At 42.5% G+C, this 24377-nt stretch overlaps 1 protein-coding gene across 8 annotated transcripts in view; it reads left to right on the top strand.

Moving 5' to 3' along the window:
* myt1lb (myelin transcription factor 1-like, b) overlaps positions 1-24377 on the top strand; it is a 112092-nt gene that overhangs the window by 35615 nt on the left and 52100 nt on the right. For 5 of the 8 annotated variants that reach the window (XM_035169108.2, XM_035169099.2, XM_035169103.2 and 2 more), the window contains exons 3-4: positions 3901-3946; positions 6560-6593. In XM_035169108.2, the coding sequence (XP_035024999.1) occupies positions 3901-3946; positions 6560-6593 (80 nt within the window). Of the gene's footprint in view, positions 1-3900; positions 3947-4782; positions 4811-6559; positions 6594-20332; positions 20406-24377 lie in introns of all 8 variants that reach the window. The other 3 variants (XM_035169106.2, XM_035169107.2, XM_035169105.2) reach the window with 3 other exon arrangements.

Here is a 24377-nt window from a genome sequence, read left to right on the forward strand (position 1 = left end):
AAGAGGAATATGAACTTCAAAAGGTTTTTTTGTTTGTTTTTATGAAATTACCTGCTGCTTCGTTTTAAATAAAACAACTGAACCCCAGTGGAGGTCATGTGTGAAATGACATCAACAAAAACACAACTTTATCATTGAGTGATTGGTCTTACTTATAACTGCTTTTACATAATGTCATTTAAAATGGAAATAAATGGACAGTAACCCTGTACATTTTATGACACAATCAGTCATTTAATTACCTCCGCAAAGATATATTTGTTTTGTTTGCTAGCCAGCAGGAGAACCTCAAGACTAATGGATGGATTACCACGGAACTTGGAAGAAGGATGCTGTATGGGTCAGGGGAGAACTTGTTGAATTTTAGTGTGGATGCTGAAAAATCTGGCACATTAGTACTGATCATGTGAAATGTGCTGCAGCTTGAGTGAATTTAAGGGGACTGTTGGGCCTTGGCAGAGTTGCTGGTTGTGAAGTAAAAAAAAAACAAAAAAAACATGCAGAATTTCTTATGAAGTTTGCATCATTATATGTATTTGCTCGGCCAACCTCAACTTTTGGAGGCGGCATGAACATTACTGTGCGGCTATTCATCTGGGCCCATAATGCCATTGATCCAGGGTCTAATTGAGACACAGACAGAGAAGGAGTGGGCCTCCTCCTAATCCTCAATAAGCAGGCTAACCTTCATTACAGCCGTGACATTTTCCCATGGGGCGCTGAGAGAGAGAGAGAGAGAGAGAGAGGGAGGGAGGGAGGGAGAAAGAGAGAGGGGGGCAGGCCGAATATGAAGGGCTCTCCAACATATGGCGAGCTGCAGAGGCGTGCAAGCTTCCCGGGATCCAACTCTCATGAGGAGCCTTGAGGGGAGGAAGAGGAGGCGACATGACTTACACTGCTGCCACCGTTATTGTTGCTGTTGTTTTATTCTGCTGCTGGAATCACTTGTTGTTGACACTGTGTTCAGTTGTGATGTGGAACTCGCTTAAAACCGGGGCCCTCAGAGAGAGCCTGGCAGCTTCAGATAGGCACTGTGTGTGTGTGTCTGTGTGTGTGTGAGTGTGTGTGTGTCACATATTTTAGTCAACAATGGATATTTAATATTTTACCTCTAACATGGGAATCATTCTGCGATCAGGTAGTCTTTTTGTTCTTTTAAAAAAAAAATTCATTTCATTTTCAATATTTTCAAACCAAGGTTCTCAGTTTAAAGAAAGTTTTTTCAAAGAGATCCCCCTCATATAAATCTATTCAAATGTAGTTATCAGCAGAATTAGCAAATATAGAATTCTTTACCACTTTTTGCAGCTTCATTTCTAAACCTGACTGTGATGTGAATGGCTGCTGTTGGAAAGATTTGCATTTCTAACAAATGTGGAGGCTGACAGCAACACCACCTTCCACTGTACGAAGACAGCTCCACCTACAGAAAGTCAAAGTTTGCAAACCATGACAAGAAGAAAGAGTTTCACCCCAGTGCTCGGGTGGCAGCAGTGACTGCAAAGCAACTAAGATAGAGAAATAAAAACAAACCGAAAAAATCTCAAGGTTGAAATTTGAAGATTAATTAAAGATTAGTATTTGAAGCATAAGGAGGCAACATCTGCATTAAAGAATACAGATGGGGCTACAATGTATGTGCAATGTTCATATTGTTTACACATAGAAGAGTCACACCACACACACACACACACAACACACAACACACAACACACAGACACACAACACACATACACGCACAGAGAGAACACTCTATCTGCATTAGAACCTAGAACCTCTAGGAGAAAGGATCAATAGATTGTATTTTTTCCCTTTTTTTCCTTATTTATTTCAATTGCCATGGAAACCCCAGTTATACTTCATGTAATATACATATATATATATATATACATATAACGATCAAGGATATAGTGTTAAAAAGTTATATTTTACAGTTTTAACTGAATCGAGACAAACCGAGCGCGCCCCGTCATCTCCTCCAGCCTCTTCACACAAGTTTGTTTGTGTGTGTCGATGTGTGTGTGTCAGCTAGAGACGAGCTGTATTATTGAATGAATGTGCAGCTATAAAGAAGACTTTACTCATTTAAGAAAAGTATTGATCACTATGTGATGATCAGTGTTATATTGTGGCGTCATTTCAAACAAATTAACGTTCAGCTGAGTCGGTGACAGTGTGTGTGTGGGTGTATGCATACGTGAGCGCTCAATGTGATACCGTCCTTATCTTAAAAACTGTCGTTACCTTTCCCTTAAGTTCTAGGAAAATCATACAGAAGCTAATTCAGTTATAGTAATCAACCGCTTATAGTGATCAATTTGGCCCGGACAAACATGATCACTATAAGCGGTTTGCCACTGTGTATATATAAGTGTGTGTGTGTGTGTGTGTGTGTGTGTGTGTGTGTGTGTGTGTGTGTGTGTGTGTGTCTGTGGACATTCCAAGCTTCCTCTCACACACCCACACAATATCCTCAGCCGCCCCAAAAATACTCCCCGTCGTTCCCTCCCCGCTCCACTAATAAGATTTACAAGGTATCCTTGCCTTTCATGATTTTATTTTTCTCCCGTTGAAACATTTATGGCCATTCATAAAGTAACACACCATTAGGGCTGAGGGGCTCTACAGTGCACTAAGTGTGGTGTTAATAAATCATGTTTAATAAAAAGAGACATCCAAACAGGGCCACAGCCCCTGTCATATTCCGAATGCAGCATGTACGAATATTTAGGGACATCTGGAAATAACAGTGATGTCCCGAGGCGTTCGGGCTCCTCAACAATTTATGATGTGTTGGTAAGGGGATAGACCCACCTTTAGAAGGATGTGTAGGTCTGACATACATGAAGAAGAGGAAGACGTAGGAGTGGGTTATAATGCTTCCTGTGGCATGTAAAGAGCCTGAAAGGTTTGAATGCTGAGGAGCATAAAGAATAAATGGAAACCTCACAGTTGATGTAGGATGATGTCATTTCTTCAATACGTCTGTGAAATCGCTAAATGGATGGAACGGTTGGAAAAATGGATAAGATGGACAGAGAGAGGGATTTACTGAGATAAAAATAAACGGTAAAGTGTATACCTCCACCAGGCCCAAAGTCTCCTTAAGGAACCACATTTAATTTCACTAGGTTTTTATTACACACAGTCATAAATATCAGTCCCCTAAACATCAACATCAAGATCCATGAATTACTCTCCGAGACATAAACGGAAACGTTGTAGAACGGCCACAAGGGCCAATTCAAGGCAGCAAGCAGGAGAGAAACAAAAGTGCACAGAGAGTTCCTCCCTGCATATAAAGGACAACACTAATTCCGACAAATCTGAATTTCTTTTTCGATTTTTTTTTAATTAGAAATTTATCAAATAAAAAACAATTACAAGGATGGATAAGGTTAAAGTGCGTTCATCAAGGTAAAGTGACCATGCCTCCCATTGGGACTGTGACACCAGTCTGATGGAATAAACCCAAACTTCTTCCTGTTAGTTTTATATACAATCCAAAACGCTCTCCCGAGGGCAGCAACCATAGAGGACGTGTGAGGTCAATGATAATCTCATACGCCTTTTTAACGACTAATCAGAGTCTAAATATAGATTTTATTCTTCATTGAGGAGATCAGCAGGGGATATGTATCGGTAAAAAGCATTTGAAGCGATGATTTTCCTTTGTATTTAAATTCCTCACATCACTCACATCAAATACTGTCAGTCACTCGGTCACCTGCACGACATGTCGCGTCTCAGCGTTGCAACATCAGGTGTGAAATTCCTGTTCGACAAGGAGGAAGAAAAAAAGTACTGTGAAGCTGAAAGAATCCGAACCCGAATGAAAGACACATTTTTTGCGCTGCTGTCTGCTGTGTGTTGAACAGCTTGTTTGTTGCTTCTCTGCAGATGGAGCTGGATGCAGACGATAAGCGCCATCGAACACGCTCCAAAGGTATCTGCATGGATACATACACACACACACACACACACACACACACACACACACACACAGGTGACAATGCCATTCAGGGTGACCTTCACTCCCCCAACACAAACACACATGTACACACACAACTGCACAAATCGCAGACTGTCACACTCGAGTTGCCTTTTTCTCGCTGCTCTCGCGTTCTCTATCGCTCTCTTGTTTTTGCTCCTATAATCACAGTGCATGTTTTAGGAGTTCTATTCAACAGTGAAATACCCACCACATTGACTTATGGTATCATCCAACAAAAGTATACTTTTAAAGAACAGGTAACTTTGGGTTTTACCTGACAAACCAGTGACACAAGCCAGGCACAGACTGCTACAGAGTGCTGGTCACTGAATAAACAGGTGACCAGTGCTCTGTAGCAGTCAGTGCCTTCAGTCTGTGGACCGAGTTGAACGTGTCTTCTTTTACGTCCTCAAATTACAACATTGGTCAGCAACTGGATCAACTCACGCGTCAAAATTGCCGCCAGATTTGTTTTATTTCACCATATTTGACCGTTAACCAGTGTCAATGGTGCTGATCTCCATCATGGCAGCAACATTTATAGACCTACTTCCTCTTTCGCAAGATGTCTTCAAAGTAAATTCACTTTTGTTTTGTCGCTGCAATGCTTTATATCGCCCTGAATTACAGTGCTTTTATTTTGAAAAGTTGTGAACTTGGGTCTGAAATAGGTGACAATCAATATATGAAAAAATCAACAGCATTTAAGTTAGGAGTTAAATTGTATATATCAACCACAAACGTGAACAGTAATAAAGCAAATTCTGTTTAATTTTTTTTTTTTTAAGCATTGAATCTTCACTGCAGATAAACCAGGTAGGATGAACTCAAAGATTTCTAACTTTACTCTGCACCATTGACAAAAAAAAGCACTACACACAACATCCAGCACACAAACATTGAAAAGTGACAGTATAATGTAAACCTGTTTTAGGAGGACTCAATAGAGACGAGGAATAATTCTGAAGTAGCTCTGGACTCCAGAACTGGAGAAGAGCCCATTACAATAAGGCAGGTTTAGAACGGGCACTGCAGTAGTTACAGTAAATACAGCCACCTCACTTCCTCCCATGAAACTACGACAAGCCTTGAAAAGGGCTCGTAAACCGTGACACTCACTCAGCCGCCCCGTCCGCCCTCACAGGTTTAGGGAATCTGAAGAGGTGTCCATCAGAGAAATGTCTTGATCCATATTTCATCGCCTCTAACTTCAGGAATTCTGTAACATCTTTGACCAAACGAGGGGGGGGGGGAAAGGTGGTGACTGTTGTTCCTACATGGTGTGGAGCAGGCACCTTGTCTGAAGGCTGCGACCACAAGGCCCTTGTTTGATTGAGTTACGGCCGTCCCCTGCTTGTCGGCCAGCAAGAGAGGGAGAGTGTGAGTGGAGGATTTGGCACTGTGGTCGTCTTTTATAACCCGGCCCTAAATCACTCCATCTTCACTCATTCATTTCTCCCTCTGTGTCAGATCCTCCAAAGTATACGCCGAACACTTCTTTGTTTCGTTGCGATAAGAGTTGAGGCCGTGATGCCGTGCATACATTTCACGCTCATAATTCAGACCCTCAAATAAAAATGGCTGACAAAAATAGCACAAGTATAGATCATGAGCAGTGATGTCTCTGTTAGCTCTATCTCTCACGCTAGAAAACACAATGTTAGACAGTTACCATGTTGAAAAACAGGTATTAGACTTAACCCAAAGACTGTATTGCTGAAATATTTCTTACGTCTGAAGATCTAAATCCCAATCTTCATCTTGGTGGGGGTTAATTATGTTTATATGAGTTAAATTAACTATTTCACTTGACAGGCCATTGGATAAAAATACAATTTGAATCAACAAAACATAAAAACAGCATAAGAACATGTAACATTGACGTGGAAACAAATCACTGATTAAAGACTGAAATATAAAAACACAGTAGAATCAATTTTTGATCAAATGTGACACTACAAAGTATTTCACTACAGATCCGTCTCTTTAAAATCCTCCAAATGGCTTTTACTTCACTTTATTTACATTCGAAACACCAATACTCCATCAGTATGTCATCAATACTCCGACAAACTGACCAATATAGATATTCTTATTTTTTTCTTTTCTTTTTCACCAATTTTAATTCTTACCACAGTCAATAATTTATCTAAAAGCTTTATGCATTTACCCTCCATACACTGACAAACTGAACTGATATACTGCCTTATGTATTTACTATCCTTTTGAAGTACTAAATGAAGACAAAGGAATAATCAAATTTTGACATCTTCACACAAACATACAAAACATATTTTACTGAGGGTTGGGGACAGAGGACGTTGCACCCTTTACAGATTGTTTATCTCTTTGATTTGTGAGATTTGCGAGCATGGGCTCAACAAATAAAATAACATTTGATTTAACCTTTTAATGTTTAAATTATGTTAAACCTGCACAGACGGCTTCATATATCTGTTGTACAAAGAAGCTGTGGACGTAGCATGTTCAAGTCTGTCCTGTTTCGTAATCATTCTCTCTCTCTCTCTCTCTCTCTCTCTCTCTCTCTCTCTCTCTCTCTCTCAGTGCCTGTGGATCCGGCGTTAACAGAGCTTTTCAGGTCAGTGGGATTGAAAAGCTGCACTGCACACACACACACACACACACAATCTCACGCGTGTCTCGGTGTCGTCACTGACCTTGTTAGTGACGTCGCTGCGTCTCCTGTACTGTCTGATCGCTTCCTTCACATTAGCAGCGACTCACTGTTTTGCCCTTAGATTACACTTCCTCCTCGTTTATTTGTTTCCTCCACCACAAAGCCATTCTTGAGGTTATTTCGCGTTCACTGCGTCCCTCCCTCATAGTGTGAATATCTCACTTTGTCTCCCTCGCTTTCTGTGGACGTCTTCAATGTCACAAATGACGATAACGACATAACAGAAACAACAAGCACCAAAACTCTTCCTCCCCTCTAGTTAATACGTTTCCCCCATATGAAATATTAAACAAGAGGGTTTTCTCCTCTTTTAATGTTCCAACTAGCCGAGCTAAATAATTCAGTTTTTGTCTCGTATGCCTGATGATATTTAGCATGATAGCCAATTATCAGTTCATTACCCATGCAGCACAACTCCTTCTCTCGTTCCACGCCTACAGCTTTAAAGTTCCTGTTGGGTGAGTTGAGTGGGTGGAAGGTAGAACACAACTTTATTTCGAATTCAAAGCTTTTCTTTGACACTGGGAAAGTTTTCTTCCCACTATATTTTCAACAGCTATTGTCTTTTTTTTAAATAATCGCTATGAAATGAATGTTAATACATAGTAGTGTAGTTGTAATTTAATTGCTCTCACACTGTAACATTTTTGCTTCGACCCGTGTGAAAAGAAGTACAAGTTTTCATACAGAGTACTGGCTCAATATTATGGTTGGACCGGAATCAGATTAGCCATCCATTATCTACTGCTTGTCCTTTTGTGAGGGTCGGGGGTGCTGGGGCTGGAGCCAAACGCAGTCGATATTGGGGGGAGAGGTGGGGTTCCACCTGTCAGGTCGCCAGTGAATCGCAGGGCTGACTTATAGAGACAAACAACCATTCACACTCCCATTCACTCCTGTGGGTTTAGAGGGAGGGTGTTTTCACACATGAAGGTCTGGACAATGGTCCACACCAAGGTTCAGGCCTTTGTTACATTGTAAATATTTGATTTATGACCTACGTGTGTCCTGTCATCGTCAACTATGTGGACTTCATCTTTTCTATACTTGACATTGATTGGTTTGTAGACAGGCATGTATCTGATGTTGGCGTGTTAGCAAGTTGGCAAACGTTTTTGATAAGTGCATAGAAACTTACCAGGATTGGTCTGAAAGTCTGAAATTTTCCCCAAAATGTTTTCACACTCACGATCTGAACCACGGACCAGACGCAGCTCTTTTGGTCGGATTAAATGTTGGTCTGCTGGTATGCACTGTGATGTGAGGAATCTTTCGCACCTTTTATTTTAGTTTGGATTAAACTAAAAAGTCAGAAGTTTAGGAACTTCCGAGGTAGCTTTGAAAGCACCTGGAGAAAAGCCCGACAGGCGCAGGAAGGACAGGCAAACTCCCCAGAGAAAGGCCCTGGTGGAGCTGGGGTAAGAACCCACTTGTTGTGAGGCGACTGTGTTTTCAACGCACTGAGCAGCGTCTCCTTTGAGCGTTTGCTTGAAAGGAGTTTTTAGCATTTGGCACTGAAGCTGAACCCAGCTGTAAAACAAAACAACCTGCAATGTTGTTATCCTGCATTGGTCCATATCTTTTTTTTTCTTTTTTAAAGTGCAGTGATTTGACTTACAAATTAAGGAAAAAATGTATACAGAATGTTAATGTCAACAAAACAATAACTATATCTGCCATTCAAATGCACCAGCCCCTCAGAGCAGTCACATTGTCCCGACTGATGCCTGCACGTTGTAACATCTTATTGACTTATGTTGCACAATGTGCTGCACGGCCTCTAGGGAGTCTCTGGTGTGCGGCCCAGAGGATCTAACCAAAGTTCATTAATGCTCGCAGCTCTGCCCGCTTGTCCACACTAGTTCCATTTGTGCCAGGGAAGTTAACCATGCACACCGAGGCTGGAGTAAATGTCCAGGATGTTTTTACACGTACATATATATTTTTTTTCTTTCTAATTACTTCCACTATCATTTGCAGTGTGTTGAGTGTAATGTGCTCGGGGATTCGAGGGTGGCTGTTTCAGTGTCCTCTACTCGTCTTTGCAAGTTGCTTCTACCACAGTAATGTGTGAATTTCATTTTGTCCTTGGCCGTGTGTTCGGGGGTGGTTGCAGTGACGATAAGCGCTCCTGCCTACCTATATATCAATAAATAATATTCCACCTGGAAGATTACTGTGTAGCCTTTAGCTGATTTTCATAGATAGTACAAGGTGTACTCTCCCTCCTCTCTCTCCGCTCCGATTTCATTCATTCCCTACTTTCGCCATTTTCTATCATTCTCCCCTCCCTCTCTCACTTTTCTCCTCTCATCCTCCCTTTCTCTCCCTCATCCTGCTGCTGCCTGCAGATAGTAATTAATCAGGGGATCGATGTGAAGCCTATCTCCAGGCTGAGGCGTCTATAATGTCGATAATGCTGCTCGATGGCCTCTCTCCCCGGAGAGCTGATAGTCTTCAGGACAAACACGCTTGACTTTGCATGGAGCGGCCCGGCCTGGGTCACAGAGGCTGCTGCTGCTACACTTGGGTGTGTGTGTGTGTGTGTGTGTGTGTGTGTGTGTGTGTGTGTGTGTGTGTGTGTGTGTGTGTGTGTGTGTGTGTGTGTGTGTGTGTGTGTGTGTGTGTGTGTTTGTGTTTGTGTGTATGCATGCGTGTTAATATGTGCGTATCCTTCTTGTCTACGTCCCTGTTAAACTGCACTCACATACAGGACATGCACGCACACACACACACACATGAATGGGCTCAGAGTGAGGTGTATTGATAAGTGTCAGGTGAGTGAAAGCAAATTACAGTGAGCGACTGGAACTGAGGGGATGCAAACTAACTAACTGCAGTGTTTTTAAACACTCACACGCATCACATGTAACAAGGCTGTGACTAAGAAGAGATCAGGGTAAAGACGTGGGATCACTGGAGCCCGACTGATATGGATTTTTAGGGGCTGATACCGATATTGAGGAGTGAAGCTTACCTATATCGGCCGATATATATATATGAAAATATATTTATAAAATTTGGCAATGATTCCTTTATTACAAATAAAAAGAAACACAAAAACAGCCACATTTTACCTAAAACACTATGTAAAAAAAATCTGCTAATCAATATATTGATCTCGTGATTACAGGCGATCATATGGTCCCACAACACATCCAGAGGGCTCAACAGGAAGTTATGGACCCTCTTCCTCCATCATGACAAATCAATAAACCAGGAGCATTAATCTGGTGTTTTTCAGTTGCTATACAGTCTTTCAACCTGACTTTCCAGGTTAGTTGTATCCTGACTTGTTGAGGTTAATTATCCATGATTGTACAATTGTTTTAAGTGAAAAATTGCACCAGCAGAGCAGTGGTAATATGGTTATGATGAGACTATAAATGATTGAGAAGTCATGGTCACACAGAACAGAATCAAGAACCTATGCACGCCAAAAGTAGAAAATAAAATCAGCACATTGGAGGAACTAATCGTATTTTAGTTTTTTAGGTTGGCTTAAAGTAAACGTATGCAGTTAAACGTTATTACGTGTTGAATTATGACAAATTAAAATGTTTTGTCATTAAGACATTAAAAACACAAGATGAAATTGAATGATATCAGTTTATTGGCAGTATGTTAAAATTGGCGGCTAGTGAGCCATAAGAAATTGCAGCAGAGACATGGCAGAGATATGTCTGTGGTAATGTATATACAGTTTGTTCATTAAAGAGCAGTTAGTTTATGTCCTTTTTAATATTTCTTGGTCACATTTAATTAGATTTTTCTGATGGGACTGCTATTGGAAATGTTTGGGTTTTTAGGAAAATATGTATATCTACTTCTTAAACTCTTAGATATTAATTTCACTATCAGCTTAAAAAAGCCAGTATCGTCAGGCCCTGCACATTTCCCTCCGATTTTCAATCTGATCTCAGGTCTGAACAATATTATGGCAGTGAGGTCCCTGACTCTTCATGCCTCTGACACAGTGTTCAAGTGGACAGGTCAAAGTGTGAAGTCAACCAAGACTCATTTAAGGACGTAGTTTGATCCCACTGCTCGGACCACATTCAGAGGTGGACTGTGATCTGTGCACATGTCCACGTTCTTTGAGCTCTGTGTCCTGTGCCACACTGAAAGACCAATTACTCAACTGACGTCCTCTGTGTAACCAGATGTATACGTACTCACACACATTCACATAACTAAAAAAAAATTGTACAGATCACCTCTGCTGGCTTTGTCTGCAACATATCTTAAAATTTGAAAAACGATGCACTTCAGAAAATATTCAGTCAGTTTTGTCAATTACAAACTACAAAACATTTTGTCTCTGCAATCAGTCATGATGAACGTGAGATCTGATCATAAGTCATCATGTAGAGACACATTCCATTGCCAAGTGTGAACTGAGCTACTGAGACCCAGATCACCCAAAATGCCTGTTGATGCCAGGTATGAACAGGGCCATAGTAATATAGACTTACAGGACGACTGCTGTAATCGAGGTGGATAGTGACGGAGAGACAATATGGATTCCACAAATTTAGGTTGGAAGAAACGGTTGAGAGTTTGTTTTCGGCGCGTGTGTGTGTATGTGTGTTTGATTGCAACTGCCATACGTCTGTGCAATGCATCCACCTGGCAGCAGCGAATATGAAAGACGTGGAAGGTAGAGGTGTCTCTTCAAGAGGGGGCTGGACTGTGCGAGACAGAGACTCACAGCATAAGCATTCAACCTCCATATCTCATTTGTCATTTGCATATTTACAGTGCGCCATGCAAATCATGTTTATTGGTGCGTATACAGTATAAGCTCAATAGGGGAGGATAGCTTTGTGGCAGAGATGCTATGGCAGGGACACTGAAATAATAAATTGCCCCCAACACCCCCATTTCTGAAAATAAATGGCTCATCCTGCAGTAATCCAATTTCAAAAAGACGTCTTATGTAAGTAGGACAGGACGAGCTTTTACTAATTATGGTGTTAATGCAGAGTGAAAACAATCCAGCTCATTTTTAAAAAAGGCAACGATTTGTGAAGATATTTTTGTGTTGTTGTGCAGTTCATACCACTTCACATCATAAACCGGAGCTGAATCCATCATTATGCTGAGGTGATGGATGTCTGGCTTACAGGAGTAAGGTATTTGTTCACTTGAATGCAGGTATCAGGGGAAAAAAAAGTTATCAATATGTAAAGATTTTCAAGGTAGATGTCTCGGTGCCTTAGGCGCACTCGCAGAGGTAAACTATTCACTCCCTTATTTGCATTAATCAAAAAAAATAAAGAAAAAAAAAAAATCCAAGGAAACCAAATCCAGATTTGCACGATTTCACCTTGAGCACATAGATTCCATTGTCAGTTCCGTGCGCTCCCGCGCTGAAGTGTTGAGAACAGTTAAGTTAGGTGGATAACTGCTAAAGCCCCTCATTTTTCCCCTGTCAGATTTCTGCTTCCGCACAAGAGACATAAGGTTGTCCTCTGTCGCGAGCCGGCTGAACGAGAGCGGCGTTGTGCTGCCCCGGCTTTAATTGCCGGTGTCAGAGCTGAAACATGGCCGAACAGGAAATGATCAAGTTAATGAAACCTTTTAATTATTCAACATAATTGTGGAGCGTGATTAGCGTGTCGGTGAATCCCTGGCCTGGATGTTCACAAGAGGTGTCTCTCTCACACACACACCCCCCCACACACACACACACACTCTCTCTCTCTCCTTCCCTTTGTCTCACCCACATGTGAACACTTGCTTTCCCATGGTGCTCTCCCCTCATCCTTATTACCCACCATTCTCCACAGCGATACAACCAGCGAGATCAGTCTGCGTTATAATTACTCGCCCTTGTCTCCTCGGGGTCGTTACTCCTCCAACCTCAGCCTGTATGCCCACTGGCCTGAGCCCCTGCAGCCATTCTGCACATCACTCCAGGGCTGACAGGCACTGGCATATTGATCTTGAGAGGTGGAGAGCACGAGAATGAAAAGAGCCTCCTCTTGCATTCCACTGCCACTGTCTCTTTGTCTAACGCCGCACACATACCCACACATACCCACACATTTGCCTACTGCGCACGTTATGATTAAAGACGACTAAAACAAACACAGGGATATCAGTTCATCAGCACGTCTGAGACTCCTTCCTATCACACTCCGCTGGCTTTGCTCGCTCCCTCTCTTCCTTCCTCCACTCTCCTTCCCGCCCCCTTTTAGTTCCCCTTTTCTCTCCTAACACCCTGTCCCTTCCTTGCTCCCTCTTTCTCTGCACCCCTCCCTTTTCTCTCTCTCTCTCTCTCTCTCTCTCTCTCTCTCTCTCTCTCTCTCTCTCTCTCTCTCTCTCTCTCTCTCTCTGTCGGCTGTCTCTGGCAGAGCTAATTCCCTCTTCAGATGGCGCAGCTCTCATTTGCATACTTATCAAAGTGTTTGGACTATCCGACAGAAGCTGTAGGAAGGTGGGGTCATTAATATGTTAATTACCCCCCACCAACGCCCCCTCATCTTTAGACGGAAGCGCACCATCCATATCCTCCACCTCTCTCTCCGCTTCACATGCTGCCTTTGAATGTTTGAATACCCTCAGAGGCCCTGCAAATGCTGTAAGACTCTGTAGACAACCACATATGGGGGTTAGGGTAGTTTCACACTGTTTGCGTGTGTGTGTGTGTGTGTGTGTGTGTGTGTGTGTGTGTGTGTGTGTGTGTGTGTGTGTGTGTGTGTGTGTGTGTGTGTGTGTGTGTGTGTGTGTGTGTGTGTGTGTGTGTGTGTGTGTGAGCTACAAATAGTTACATGTCTGTGGTCATGGATTAGTGCCATGTACACATTTCATACCCATAATATGATCACGTTGCACAACTGACCATTCGCTAAACTTCTTTTCAGAATAGTATATTGTCCGGCCACTGCCTGAGCAGCTGTTACCGACGCAGGACGGACCTGTCAAGCTTCACATTTGTCTGTATGCTCACGCTTGTCGAGAGCAATTTTATCTTGCTTTTTTCCAAGACCGGAAACACGTGAACAAACCAACTTGAAGAGTTGATCACACATGAAACTCTGACGTAAGCTTTAAAATTCAGCGTGCTCGGCCTACTGGCATCTGCAGCAGTGGACAGAAAGTTAATGCTACTTCTAAAGTTAAGGAGCATATGATTAACTTCCTAAATTTGTTTGTGCAAAAACTTGACCATTGTTGAAATTTCTTCCTCGTCTCCTGCCCCCTATGATTTCTGATGGTACTGCTCGGTTTCATCTGTATCTGTAAGCTTTCGGAAGACTTGCATAAAAGTACGGACTGAAGGTTCAGTTTCATTTCGTAGACATTTGCATATATGTATCTAACATGTAGCCTAGTGTTAGTGAAGGTGACATGACAACAACTGTCGCTTAAGGCTGCAGGTCAGTACTTACGCCGCTCCGCTGAAGGAGAGCAACGTCCCTTTAATTCTGATTTATCTGCTAAGGAATAAAGGTTAATGGGTCCGTTGGGTTGGCTGCTATAACAAGGCTTGGCCGGCAGTGCATTGTAGATTAGTAAGCGTTGATACAGGTTACTGACTTAGCGAGCAACTGTGGCGGACATTAATTGAAAATGGAAAGCCCGAATTGATGCCTTTGATCGAGCTTTTGTGTCATGGTTTGCTGTTAACTTTAAGTTTAAGTCTCCTATATGGGAATTACTAAATCGACATAATTATAACCTTCATGTCGGCAATGAGAGGTAAGAGGTTGATGGAATGAAAGAGAGGTATGAGAATAAATCAACAGTTTTTCTGTAGAACATAAATGTAACCAGGGACTCGAGTGTTTTCTAAAGTAGGTTTCAATAATTCAACCAGGAGAGTGAAGGAAGAGGAGCGATTACAGCGTTGTAAGTCGCGAGTTTTGATTTCAGCTTTTCAAGGACTTTGATAGGAATTCTAACAACTGCCTCGCTGAATATGTTAAAGATAAGTAGGTTTTCTTTCAGTCTCTTGCTTTCACCTCTGTCGTTGTCTCACTTCTTTATGTCACTGCCTCTGTAGGTACAGCAAGGAGTGGCTTTCTGTGTTAGTATTATGTGTGTTGGACAGAATAAATGTAGAAAGGACTGCAGTTTATTTTCGCATAGACATTTTTTTACAGCAGGAGACCACCAACACTGGCTTTGATTACCCCATTGTGGATGTTTTTTCTTTTTCTCCCATTTGGGTAAAGGCCAATTTATATTTCTGTGCACCAGAACTGTGAATTAACAACTATGATGGATCCACTTGGTCTTGTCGATGAATGGTCATATTCATCATCTCTTTAGATGTCCTTTCTTCTTATGCCTCCATGCCGGCGACGGCCAATGGCTGGAGGCATTACGTTTTCAGGTTGTACGTCTGTCCATCCCATTCTTGTTTCAAGAATGTTTCAAATCGTTCACGTGGACTAACTGATAAACTGATTCGATTTTGGTGGTCAAAGGACAAAGGTTACTGGGATCCCAAAGAAGGTTTTTCGTCTCGTGAACACAATGCAATCTAAAGCACTCCTTGAGGGAATTTCTTCTAATTTTGTACAAATGTCCAGTTGGACTCAAGGATGAACTGAGTAGAATTTGGGGATCAAAGTTAGTGTGACCTCACAAACTCCATCTTTGCTGCCTGAAGACGCGACGTGAAGAACATCTCGTGAAAATCCTTTCAAATTTGGCATAAAATGTTCACTTGGATTCGTGGAATAACTAATGAGTTTAAAGTGGTCAAAGGTCCCGATGGCCTCATATTATTGTGAATACAATGTCTGGAACACCTTGAGGGACTGAAACTGCACAGACAGAGACATACAACCATGGGGCGGTAATTCTAGTTCATTGATTGCAGTAATCCATTGTTTTAAGTATACACACTTTGGAATAGAAGCTCCACCACCAACTAGCATTTTCGTGGTGTGATTGTGACACACCAGCACACAGGTATATATGCTCACAACGGTGTAGGTCAATGACTATAGACTATGACATAGGCTCTGAGTAGGATAGACGCAGGACAGAGGTAGGGCAGAGCAGTGTGAAAGAGTAGAGCAGGGTTGATAATGGAAAAGCAAAGAATGGTGTGAAAAAAGTACCACAAGAAAAAAGTGTGGAGGGATGGAAACAGAAGAAAAGGAAAAGACAGAGATCAGACAAGACTAGGGTGAGATGAGGAGAGTCCTCACATTGTTCTTAGCAACAATATAGGCTTCGCAAATCCACCTGGTCGTACAACTAAATACATATTTTCCATGTGCCAAACTGAAAGGGTGTTCACATCAACCCACACAGGGCAGACTTAATAATTACTCTCACTTTGAATGCAATTTCCTGGCTGGTGGTAATGATTGACAGATTGTATCCATGGTGTCGGGGGGCCAGCCACGCCCCTCCTGACTACGGCAGAAATTAGAGAACAGCAGGAGCTAAATTACACCTTAGCAGAGACCTCTGGCAAGAGGGCAGGGAGGGAAGCATGATGAATGAGAGAAGGATCAGAACAGAAAGGTAGAGGGTGAGTCGCGTGGGAGCATGGAGATGATTGGAGGAATAGCTTGGAAATACATTTGTAGCCACACACAAGCACGCGCAGAGGCTAGGAGATACACACACACACACACACTAAGGTAATGGGTCTGCAGTACCATTGGAGTGCAAAGGGAGAGACACTTAAATGCCATCTCTACAGCTGGGATGCTATTTACTCCATCACAAACCCACACACACACACACACACACACAGTCATCTCCACTCTCTACGATGTCATGCTCTCAAAGCACTCAGCCTGATATGAGAGCAGCAAGCAACCAGCAGAGTGGCACAATGAGTCTCAGGGCATCGACATAGGAGGAGCTCAACAACAACAGGAAGGGGGCAAGAGGACCAACACATCATTGGCTTGTGCACATTGTGAAGCAAATAGTAAATGATGGACCACATCCACTCTGGACACACTAGAGATGAGTGATAATTTCATGTCGTGATTATAGTGACCAAAATGATCTTGGTCATCAGTGTTTTTAATTTACACTGAACAGAAACAATGATAAGACATTCAAAGCACTGAAACGATTTCATTAATAATAATGATAATAATAATTATGTTGTTGGTGTTGTTACATTGTCATTTTTTATTATTAGCATCTCACTCACACTCACTGCCTCGTGGACATGTACCATAAACTGTAAAGATGGACATTTCCAATTCCTCAGAATATCCGGAATTGATATATCCTAGATATGAGCGCTGCCATCTTGCACATTTGAAGCCAGCATCTGCACAGTAGTGCTCGGAGGACGGGGTATGAGATCCCGTCGATATACGCACTTGACAAATTGCGTTTCAGTCTCAGGTGTCAATCATGATGTTTCCCCCCCGTTTTTATAACATTAACTAACTAATTAAAACCAAACTTAATGGTAAAAGTGACACTTGGACAATCATTAGTGTGATAAGGACTACCTACTACCTGGAGTTTGATGAAAACTTATTTAATGTGCACTTGACTTTTTGATTTGTTATATGCCCCATCCACTAACATGGAGGAGGCAGGATTTATGATCTATTCTGCAACCAGCCACCAGGTGGCGATTTGGATTCACTTTTGGGGCACTGTCAAGTCGTCCATCTTTATCTAAATTGTCTGTGACATGTATCAGCTCCTACTTTCTAGTCAGCTTGATGTAGACCGTGCGTAGTTACTGACGTTGTAATGTAGTGACCGCTCTGGTGCGTGACCGCTCTGGTGCGTCCACAGACATCTGCACAAATCTGGTGTTTGAATTGATGAAGTAAATTTCCTCATCCCCCTCTGATGAACAAATTTACATGACTCTGACCCTCAAATACTTGTGGATGCAGGAGAGTACAACACTGAAGCCTTATATAAATACAAATGAGTAAGAAGAGGGTGACAGTACTTACAATGAGCCCAACGACTGACAGAAATACAGTGGAGACTTGTTTTGAGGTCTATAGTGTTTTTTCCTGCTGGAGCATTTTTCCAATTAATTCCACAACTGTCGGACTTTACATGATAAAATATGTTGATTGGGTGAATAAACCAGGTAATGACGCACACCGCAGCAGAAAAACATGTAGTATTTTCACAACACTGGTGCCTGGTGACAGGTTCCTACATCATGAAGACACAAACTCACATTCACTGTCCAGCTGCAGTAAAAAGGAGATTAGAGCTCCAATGATCAATGAGCATCATGATTCTGCACATGAAAATGCTCTTTGATAAATTCACTGTTGCTATGGTTCGAGTAACTTTGCTAAAAAAAAAAAACACTACATTGCCCAGCTTTTATAAATTTACTGAGCCGTTTTTTTAAATGTAACCTGACTCGTGGCTGACTGCCACAGACAGGAAGGGAAAGTTGTCCATAAGTCAGATAAATAGGAAGTTCGGACTTGTCCTTTTATTTTGACATCTTTCTTAGTAGTATAGTAGAGTATAGTACATTTATATTCAGAAACAGTGTAAATATATTAACAAAAATTAAAATTAATTAGGCTTATTACAAATCACTGACAGTTTCTCATTTGCCTGCATTTTCATGTTTCAATAGAATAATACAATAACTTAGTTTTAAATGTGCATAAGAAGATATTGTTTGCACTCACTTGAATGAAACTTTAGTTTCTTGTATACAACCCCTGTGTCACACACCATGGAAATGATGCCAATATTAGCGCTATCGACATGTCGCCCTTCCTTTGGTGCCGTTTGAAAATACGTTTAGTGGCCTCTCCCCTTCTACTGTGTAGCCAAGATGGCGACTGTTGAGAAGTATCCATCGTGCACCATGCAGATACCTGTCACAAACTGCAAGTTGAAGTACTTGTCAGCATGAATTGATGCCCTCAAAATAGCATGACACACACCTATATGTTGTAGCAACTATTGGATTATTGTTTTCAGTTTTGTTAAATTTAAAATTTTAAACTTTGGGTTTGGTCTATTTAATCTTGTAGGATTCCAAATCCTTCGTCCATCACTTACATTTGACGTGATTAATCAGGGTCCAAATTGATAGGTAGCCTATGTAATGAGACTGATTCAGTAAGTTAGCTATCTGTTCCCTTTTACCGCTGGTGCCCTGAGTAACTTCATGTTTAATAATTTTATTTTTTAATATTAATATTTTGTTCCTCTGCACCTACCAAATGCTCTACAAGGGCGTTGCTGGCTGCTGATGCCAAACTACTTGTGGCTGTCGTCTGATGGTCCACTAAGTGTTTGTGGCTAAGACAGATGGTCTCCTGTAGGCTTACCTCTGTCTGGGTAAAGTGCTGCCAGGCTGACTTCGAGGGCCCTCGACTGGAGCAGAGCCTTCAGAGCCGGCTCTTCACCTGGAGAGAGGGGGGAGCGAGGCAAAGGGCAACACACTGACACACGCATTCGCACATACACGTACAAGCCACACACACGCACGCAGACACCTCCGAAGCCCTCACACACACAACCTACTTCACATGTAGAGCAGCATTCCCAGCTGAGTGCCGCTCTCCAACCTGGCAATTTCAGCGGAAACAGAATCCGACTAAAGTACACCGGGCATCATGCTGGTTTCACCACAGGGGGGGGATTGAATGGCAGAATGGCCTCAGTACAGCCTCACCACGATCCGATTTGTCGATTTCAATGGCGCTCTATCATTTGCAGACACGTGTGCACATACAGACCGAGCTAGATTGCAGATTTTTGCTTCCGACAGTACTGTTGGATTGTTATCGCAGTTTATTCAGTGCAGGGCAAATTGAAGGTGGACACACTCCCAGGGAGTGATGAAACACAAAGACACACTTGCTCCGATTCATACATAAAAAAAAGAGGTACAAGCTCATACACACAGCTCCATCTGAAAGTGATGTTTTGGGTGACATTTAGTTTCTAGGTTGCACAAGATGCTCCTATAAATGAATCATGAGTAAATCTGTGAGGTGTGAATAATAGATGGGGGGGAGAGGTAAAAAAAACAAAGGAGTGCTGTTATTATTTGTTAATAAGACACTCTGGAGCATCACTAACTAGATCTCATTACCACAATACACCCAGGCATGCATACACACAGACACCCACAGCCACGCGCGCACACTTCTCCCCCCCCTCCCCCTCCCACCCACATGCACAAACACTTTGCACACACACCCCACATGCCAAACACATGCAGGAGTCTCTTCATCCTTGCATGACTATTTTTACCTGTGAAGCCTGTCGTTGCCTAGCACTCTGTAATTACATCCCACACTCCGCCGACGAATGATTAGAAGCAATGACGGATGGGTTAACACTGTCACCTCAGGATGCCTCGGCGCAAAGCTAATTACACTGCCATACATGTGTCATACGTCTGATACATGTGATAGCCCTCTCAGCCTCCTGCCATAACTGTAGAACAAGTAAGATAAAGGTGGACGACGTGTCTCCTGTTAATCATCAGATAAGACGTGATGAAGTGACTCCGCCGTTGATAATGGATCTTTGTGGCTCTGCGCCGGCTTAAATGTGGAATAACAGAATGACGGGAGGAGCTCCTTTGGTGACATTTGGGTCAGAGTGTGTGTCTCCAAACTTTAAACTTCTTCTGCAATGAAAAATACAGCAATGTTATGTTTTCACCCCTGTCTGTTTGTTGGTTGCAGTGGTGGATCTTGGATTTCTCTAAATCAGGGGCCATAAAGGGGCCTCAAACTACACAGAGGGGCCAATTATACAGTATGTCCAACATCCGTGCACAATTCCTGATTCAGTAAGGTGCACATCTAAGTCATTCCTTGTTCAGTGTTAGCTCTATAGATTAGAGCAAAGTCTCATATCATTGAATATGTCTTGGAAATTGTTCTTTGTTCACATTTTGTATTTCACAAATCTTAGAAAATAAAACAATTATTAGCAAATTGTCATATTTATTTTTAGTGTTGATAGTATTGTTAATAAGTGACTAGTTTATTAAATAAATAAAAAAGACTTCTTACATGACAGGGGCACTTCAGGGGCCAACCAGATTTCAGCTGGGGCCAGTGCCCCCCCCTGGCTCCATCCCAGGATTTGTCCTTGGTTGTTTTGTTTTTTTTGCAAGCAGAAATATACAAAAATGAATGGATGTATTACCTCGAAACTTGGTGGAAGGAGGCTGTGTGGGTCGGGGACGAATCCATTAAGTTTGTGTATGGAGCCAGATCAGGGGGCATATCAATTTTTTTTTTTTCACTGTCTTTAACCTTGCGATAGGTTTGGCCATTTTTCAACAACAAATCTGAAATGTTTAGCGGACTGATATTTATGAGTGTGTGCAATTTGGTGCAGATCCAAATACATATTTGTATGTAGAGAACTTAAATGTAACTCCGTACAGAACTGTTTGGCCTTGGCAGAAGTCCCATTGAGACACAATATCTCTTCTGCCAGGGAGTCCTGGATAACATGGGCAGCAAATGAAATAAAGAAGATTCATATATAAATACAATCAGGGACAGATAACACAAAAAACCTCCTGAAACACAGCGAACAGACACAGAAACATACGGGAATCAATGGCAAAAATCAATTATATACAATACAAACCACATATTAAAAGCAATGACATTATTCTATGAAGATGGTTTTAAAAGCTATGTATAGGCTACCCCAGCATCATTTTGTCATTATCCTCCTTGAAATCACTGTAAACACATGTTTTTTTTTTAATGTTATTCCAGTGGACCTGGTGAAAGATAAACGTACCCCATTCATTTCAATACCAGAAGAGATTTTTGTCATGAATGGCAGGAAAGTTGTACACACTTTGTTTCTCTCTATAGATAATTTTGGTGTTATTTGGATCAGGAGAGTGTGTCTCTGTGTGGTGTGTGTGTGTGTGTGTGTGTGTGTGTGTGTGTGTGTGTGTGTGTGTGTGTGTGTGTGTGTGTGTGTGTGTGTGTGTGTGTGTGTGTGTGTGTGTGTGTGTGTGTGTGTGTGTGTGTGTGTGTGTGTGTGCAGACAGGGATGCGAGGGGTTGCGATTATGATTGCCATGACTGCAGCTGGGTCTGTGGGCTGAGTAATTGCCTGTCTTGGTAGGGGGAGCGTGGTAGCAAGCTAAAAGTCAAGTGCTCTCTTCCTGCTGTAGACCTCATTTGGATTCCACATAGCTAGCTAGCAAGCTAGCGCCAGCCTTGGGCCTGTATTATTCATAGCTTGACAGATAGCTCTCACTAAAAGCATTGGAACTGGGCCAGGTGCATGATGATGGAGTGACAGAGGGAAGCGGTGGCACCGCTGCACCTCACTCTCTGCCCGAGAGGAGAGGAGAGGAGGAAGAGGGAGAGAAAGATGAGAGGGAGAGGAAGAGCAGAGGGTGTGAAAGAGGAGAGGATGAGGGGAGACAGGAGGGAGTGGAGAGGAGAGGGAAAGGTGCAGAGGGAGAGGAGAGGAAGAAGAGGGGAGAGGAGAGGAACAACTAAGGGGAAGGAGGAGAGGAGAGGGAAAGTAGATGGAGAGGCGGAGGAAGAGGGCAAGAAGATGAGAGGAGAGGGGAGGAGCAGTTTTAAGAGGAAATGTCTAAGTGGAATAGGAAAAGGAAGTAGGGATGTAGAGATGAACAGGGTGAAGAGGTGACAGAGGGTGAGGAGAGAAATCACACAGAATTATCAGAGGGCCATATGAAGTTGAAGAACAGTGCGACTACAAGACGTTAGAGCAAAGCTTACATTATCGCAGAGATAGAGGATAAGTGCGCTAACCACAAATGTGAGAACGAGGAGACGGCAGGAGCAGAAATGCAGAGCGAGCGAGCGAGTTAGTAAAACCATTTCAAATAGAGACAGAGACAGTGAGAAAGAGGTCTGGAAAAGGGAAGAGGAGAACAAGCAAGCCATCCACCCCCGCCAAGCTCAGCAACCCCTCTGCCTCCATGTGCAGAACCAGATAAGGTCGCATTAATCAAAATCTGCCACTTCCCCTTCCAAAAAAACACCGTCTCTGCCATCAGCCCCCCTCTGTGAAGTATCTGTCACCGAAACGGAAATTTCCATATTTAATGGGGAAGCTTTATATCACCGAAAAGGCAGTGTGGGCTGAGGGTGAAAAGAACAGAGTTGGTTGGATCTGTCAGCTCAGTCATTAGCTTATGCACTTGAGACGGCGTAAGCAGCCTTGGGGCTCATTTCAGTTTGGCTCTGATACTGTTGTTATCATTTCACGAGCGGAGAATGGAGCCGGACAGAGATTGGTCCTTGTCTTGAGCAGCAACGGTAATAGTGTAATAGCAGTGTATCGTAACAACTAGTTCAGTGCTCGTTCTAAACCTGCCTGTTTGGAATGTCCGGAGCTACTTCAGAATTATTCCTTGTCATTAGTGAGTCCTCCTCAAACAGTTCTACAATATACTGTCACTTGTTATTGTTTGTGTGCTGGTGTGCAGAGTTTTTCATAAACAGTCTATGGTGCAGAGTAAAGTTAGAAAACTTTGTGTTCATCCTACCTGGTTTATCTGCAGCGAAGATTTAATGGTAAATTTTGTTCATGAACTAAAACTGTGTGAATGTTAAATTTCTTTTATCAATGCATGTGGGCTATTTCAGAGGTCTGTTAAGCAACTGCTAAAACAAGTGCAAGTGCACAACTTCGACCAGCCCCCTTCGACTGCTACAGGGCGCCGCTCTCTTGTCTATTCAAATTGTATTAATATTGAACGTATCACGTGTCAAAACATTACCAACACTGCACTTGTTCGAGCCATTAACAACACACACACAAAGCGTGAAGCTGATTAGATGGACTGTTTGTGACAGACGGACGGACAGAAAGACAGACAGACAGATGTTTGTGGGACTCGTAGGTAGATACTACATCTCTACGTCTCCTTCATGGCACATTAAAGAGGGGTTTTTTTCCTGCTGCATTTTCTGTCCTCACATAAACCCTCACTTTGAAATCGCTTCATAACCGCGGCCACCAGATTTACACAGGCACATCCCTCATCATGACTTCCTCTCTCATACCATTTGTTTATTTTTCCCCTTGTAACCCCCGCACCGATATTTGCCTCCTGTGCATTGTATGACAGTCCTGAAAAGTACCCCTCTGACATTACCCGGCGACAGATAAACAGGTGGTGTTTACGCTTTTTTTTTTTCATCCTCCTCTTTTTTTTCCTCTCTTTTTTTTCATAACTGCCATCCCCGAGGAAAGACATCAAAGGGAATAACAGATCATGTGCAGTGAGTGCGGAGCGTGCCAGGGGAGCGTGGGCATGAAGAAGGAGGGTTTCGGGGTGGTGGGAGGAAGGGAGGCAGCAGTTCGCTCAGGGCCAGCTCCAGGCCGGGCACATCCTGACCTCTAACCCCTGAATCCCCCCCCACCACGAGTTCTCTCTCCCCAGTCACAGCCTCCCCCCATAATCCCACCTCGGGGCAAGCCCTCTCCTCAGAGCAGCTGCCAACTAAATTACATCAGTGTCAGAAAGCCCTCCTCCTGTGCTGAGGAGATGGAGCCTGGTAAACACAATGCAGAGCGGCAATCACACTGCAACACAGATACTTTATTCTGTGAGAATTACTGTAAAGGAAAAAGCTGATGTTTTTTAATTAATATTATCGTTATTATGTTAATTAATCTCATGAAAAGACCAATACTAACTGTACAATAGTGCAGCGTGATGTTCCAACTTCTCCAGCTTTATGTGTCTTCACATGTAGAACAATCTTAA

The sequence above is a fragment of the Hippoglossus stenolepis genome, chromosome 10, assembly GCF_022539355.2.
Source record: "Hippoglossus stenolepis isolate QCI-W04-F060 chromosome 10, HSTE1.2, whole genome shotgun sequence".
NCBI classification, from domain to species: Eukaryota; Metazoa; Chordata; class Actinopteri; order Pleuronectiformes; family Pleuronectidae; genus Hippoglossus; species Hippoglossus stenolepis.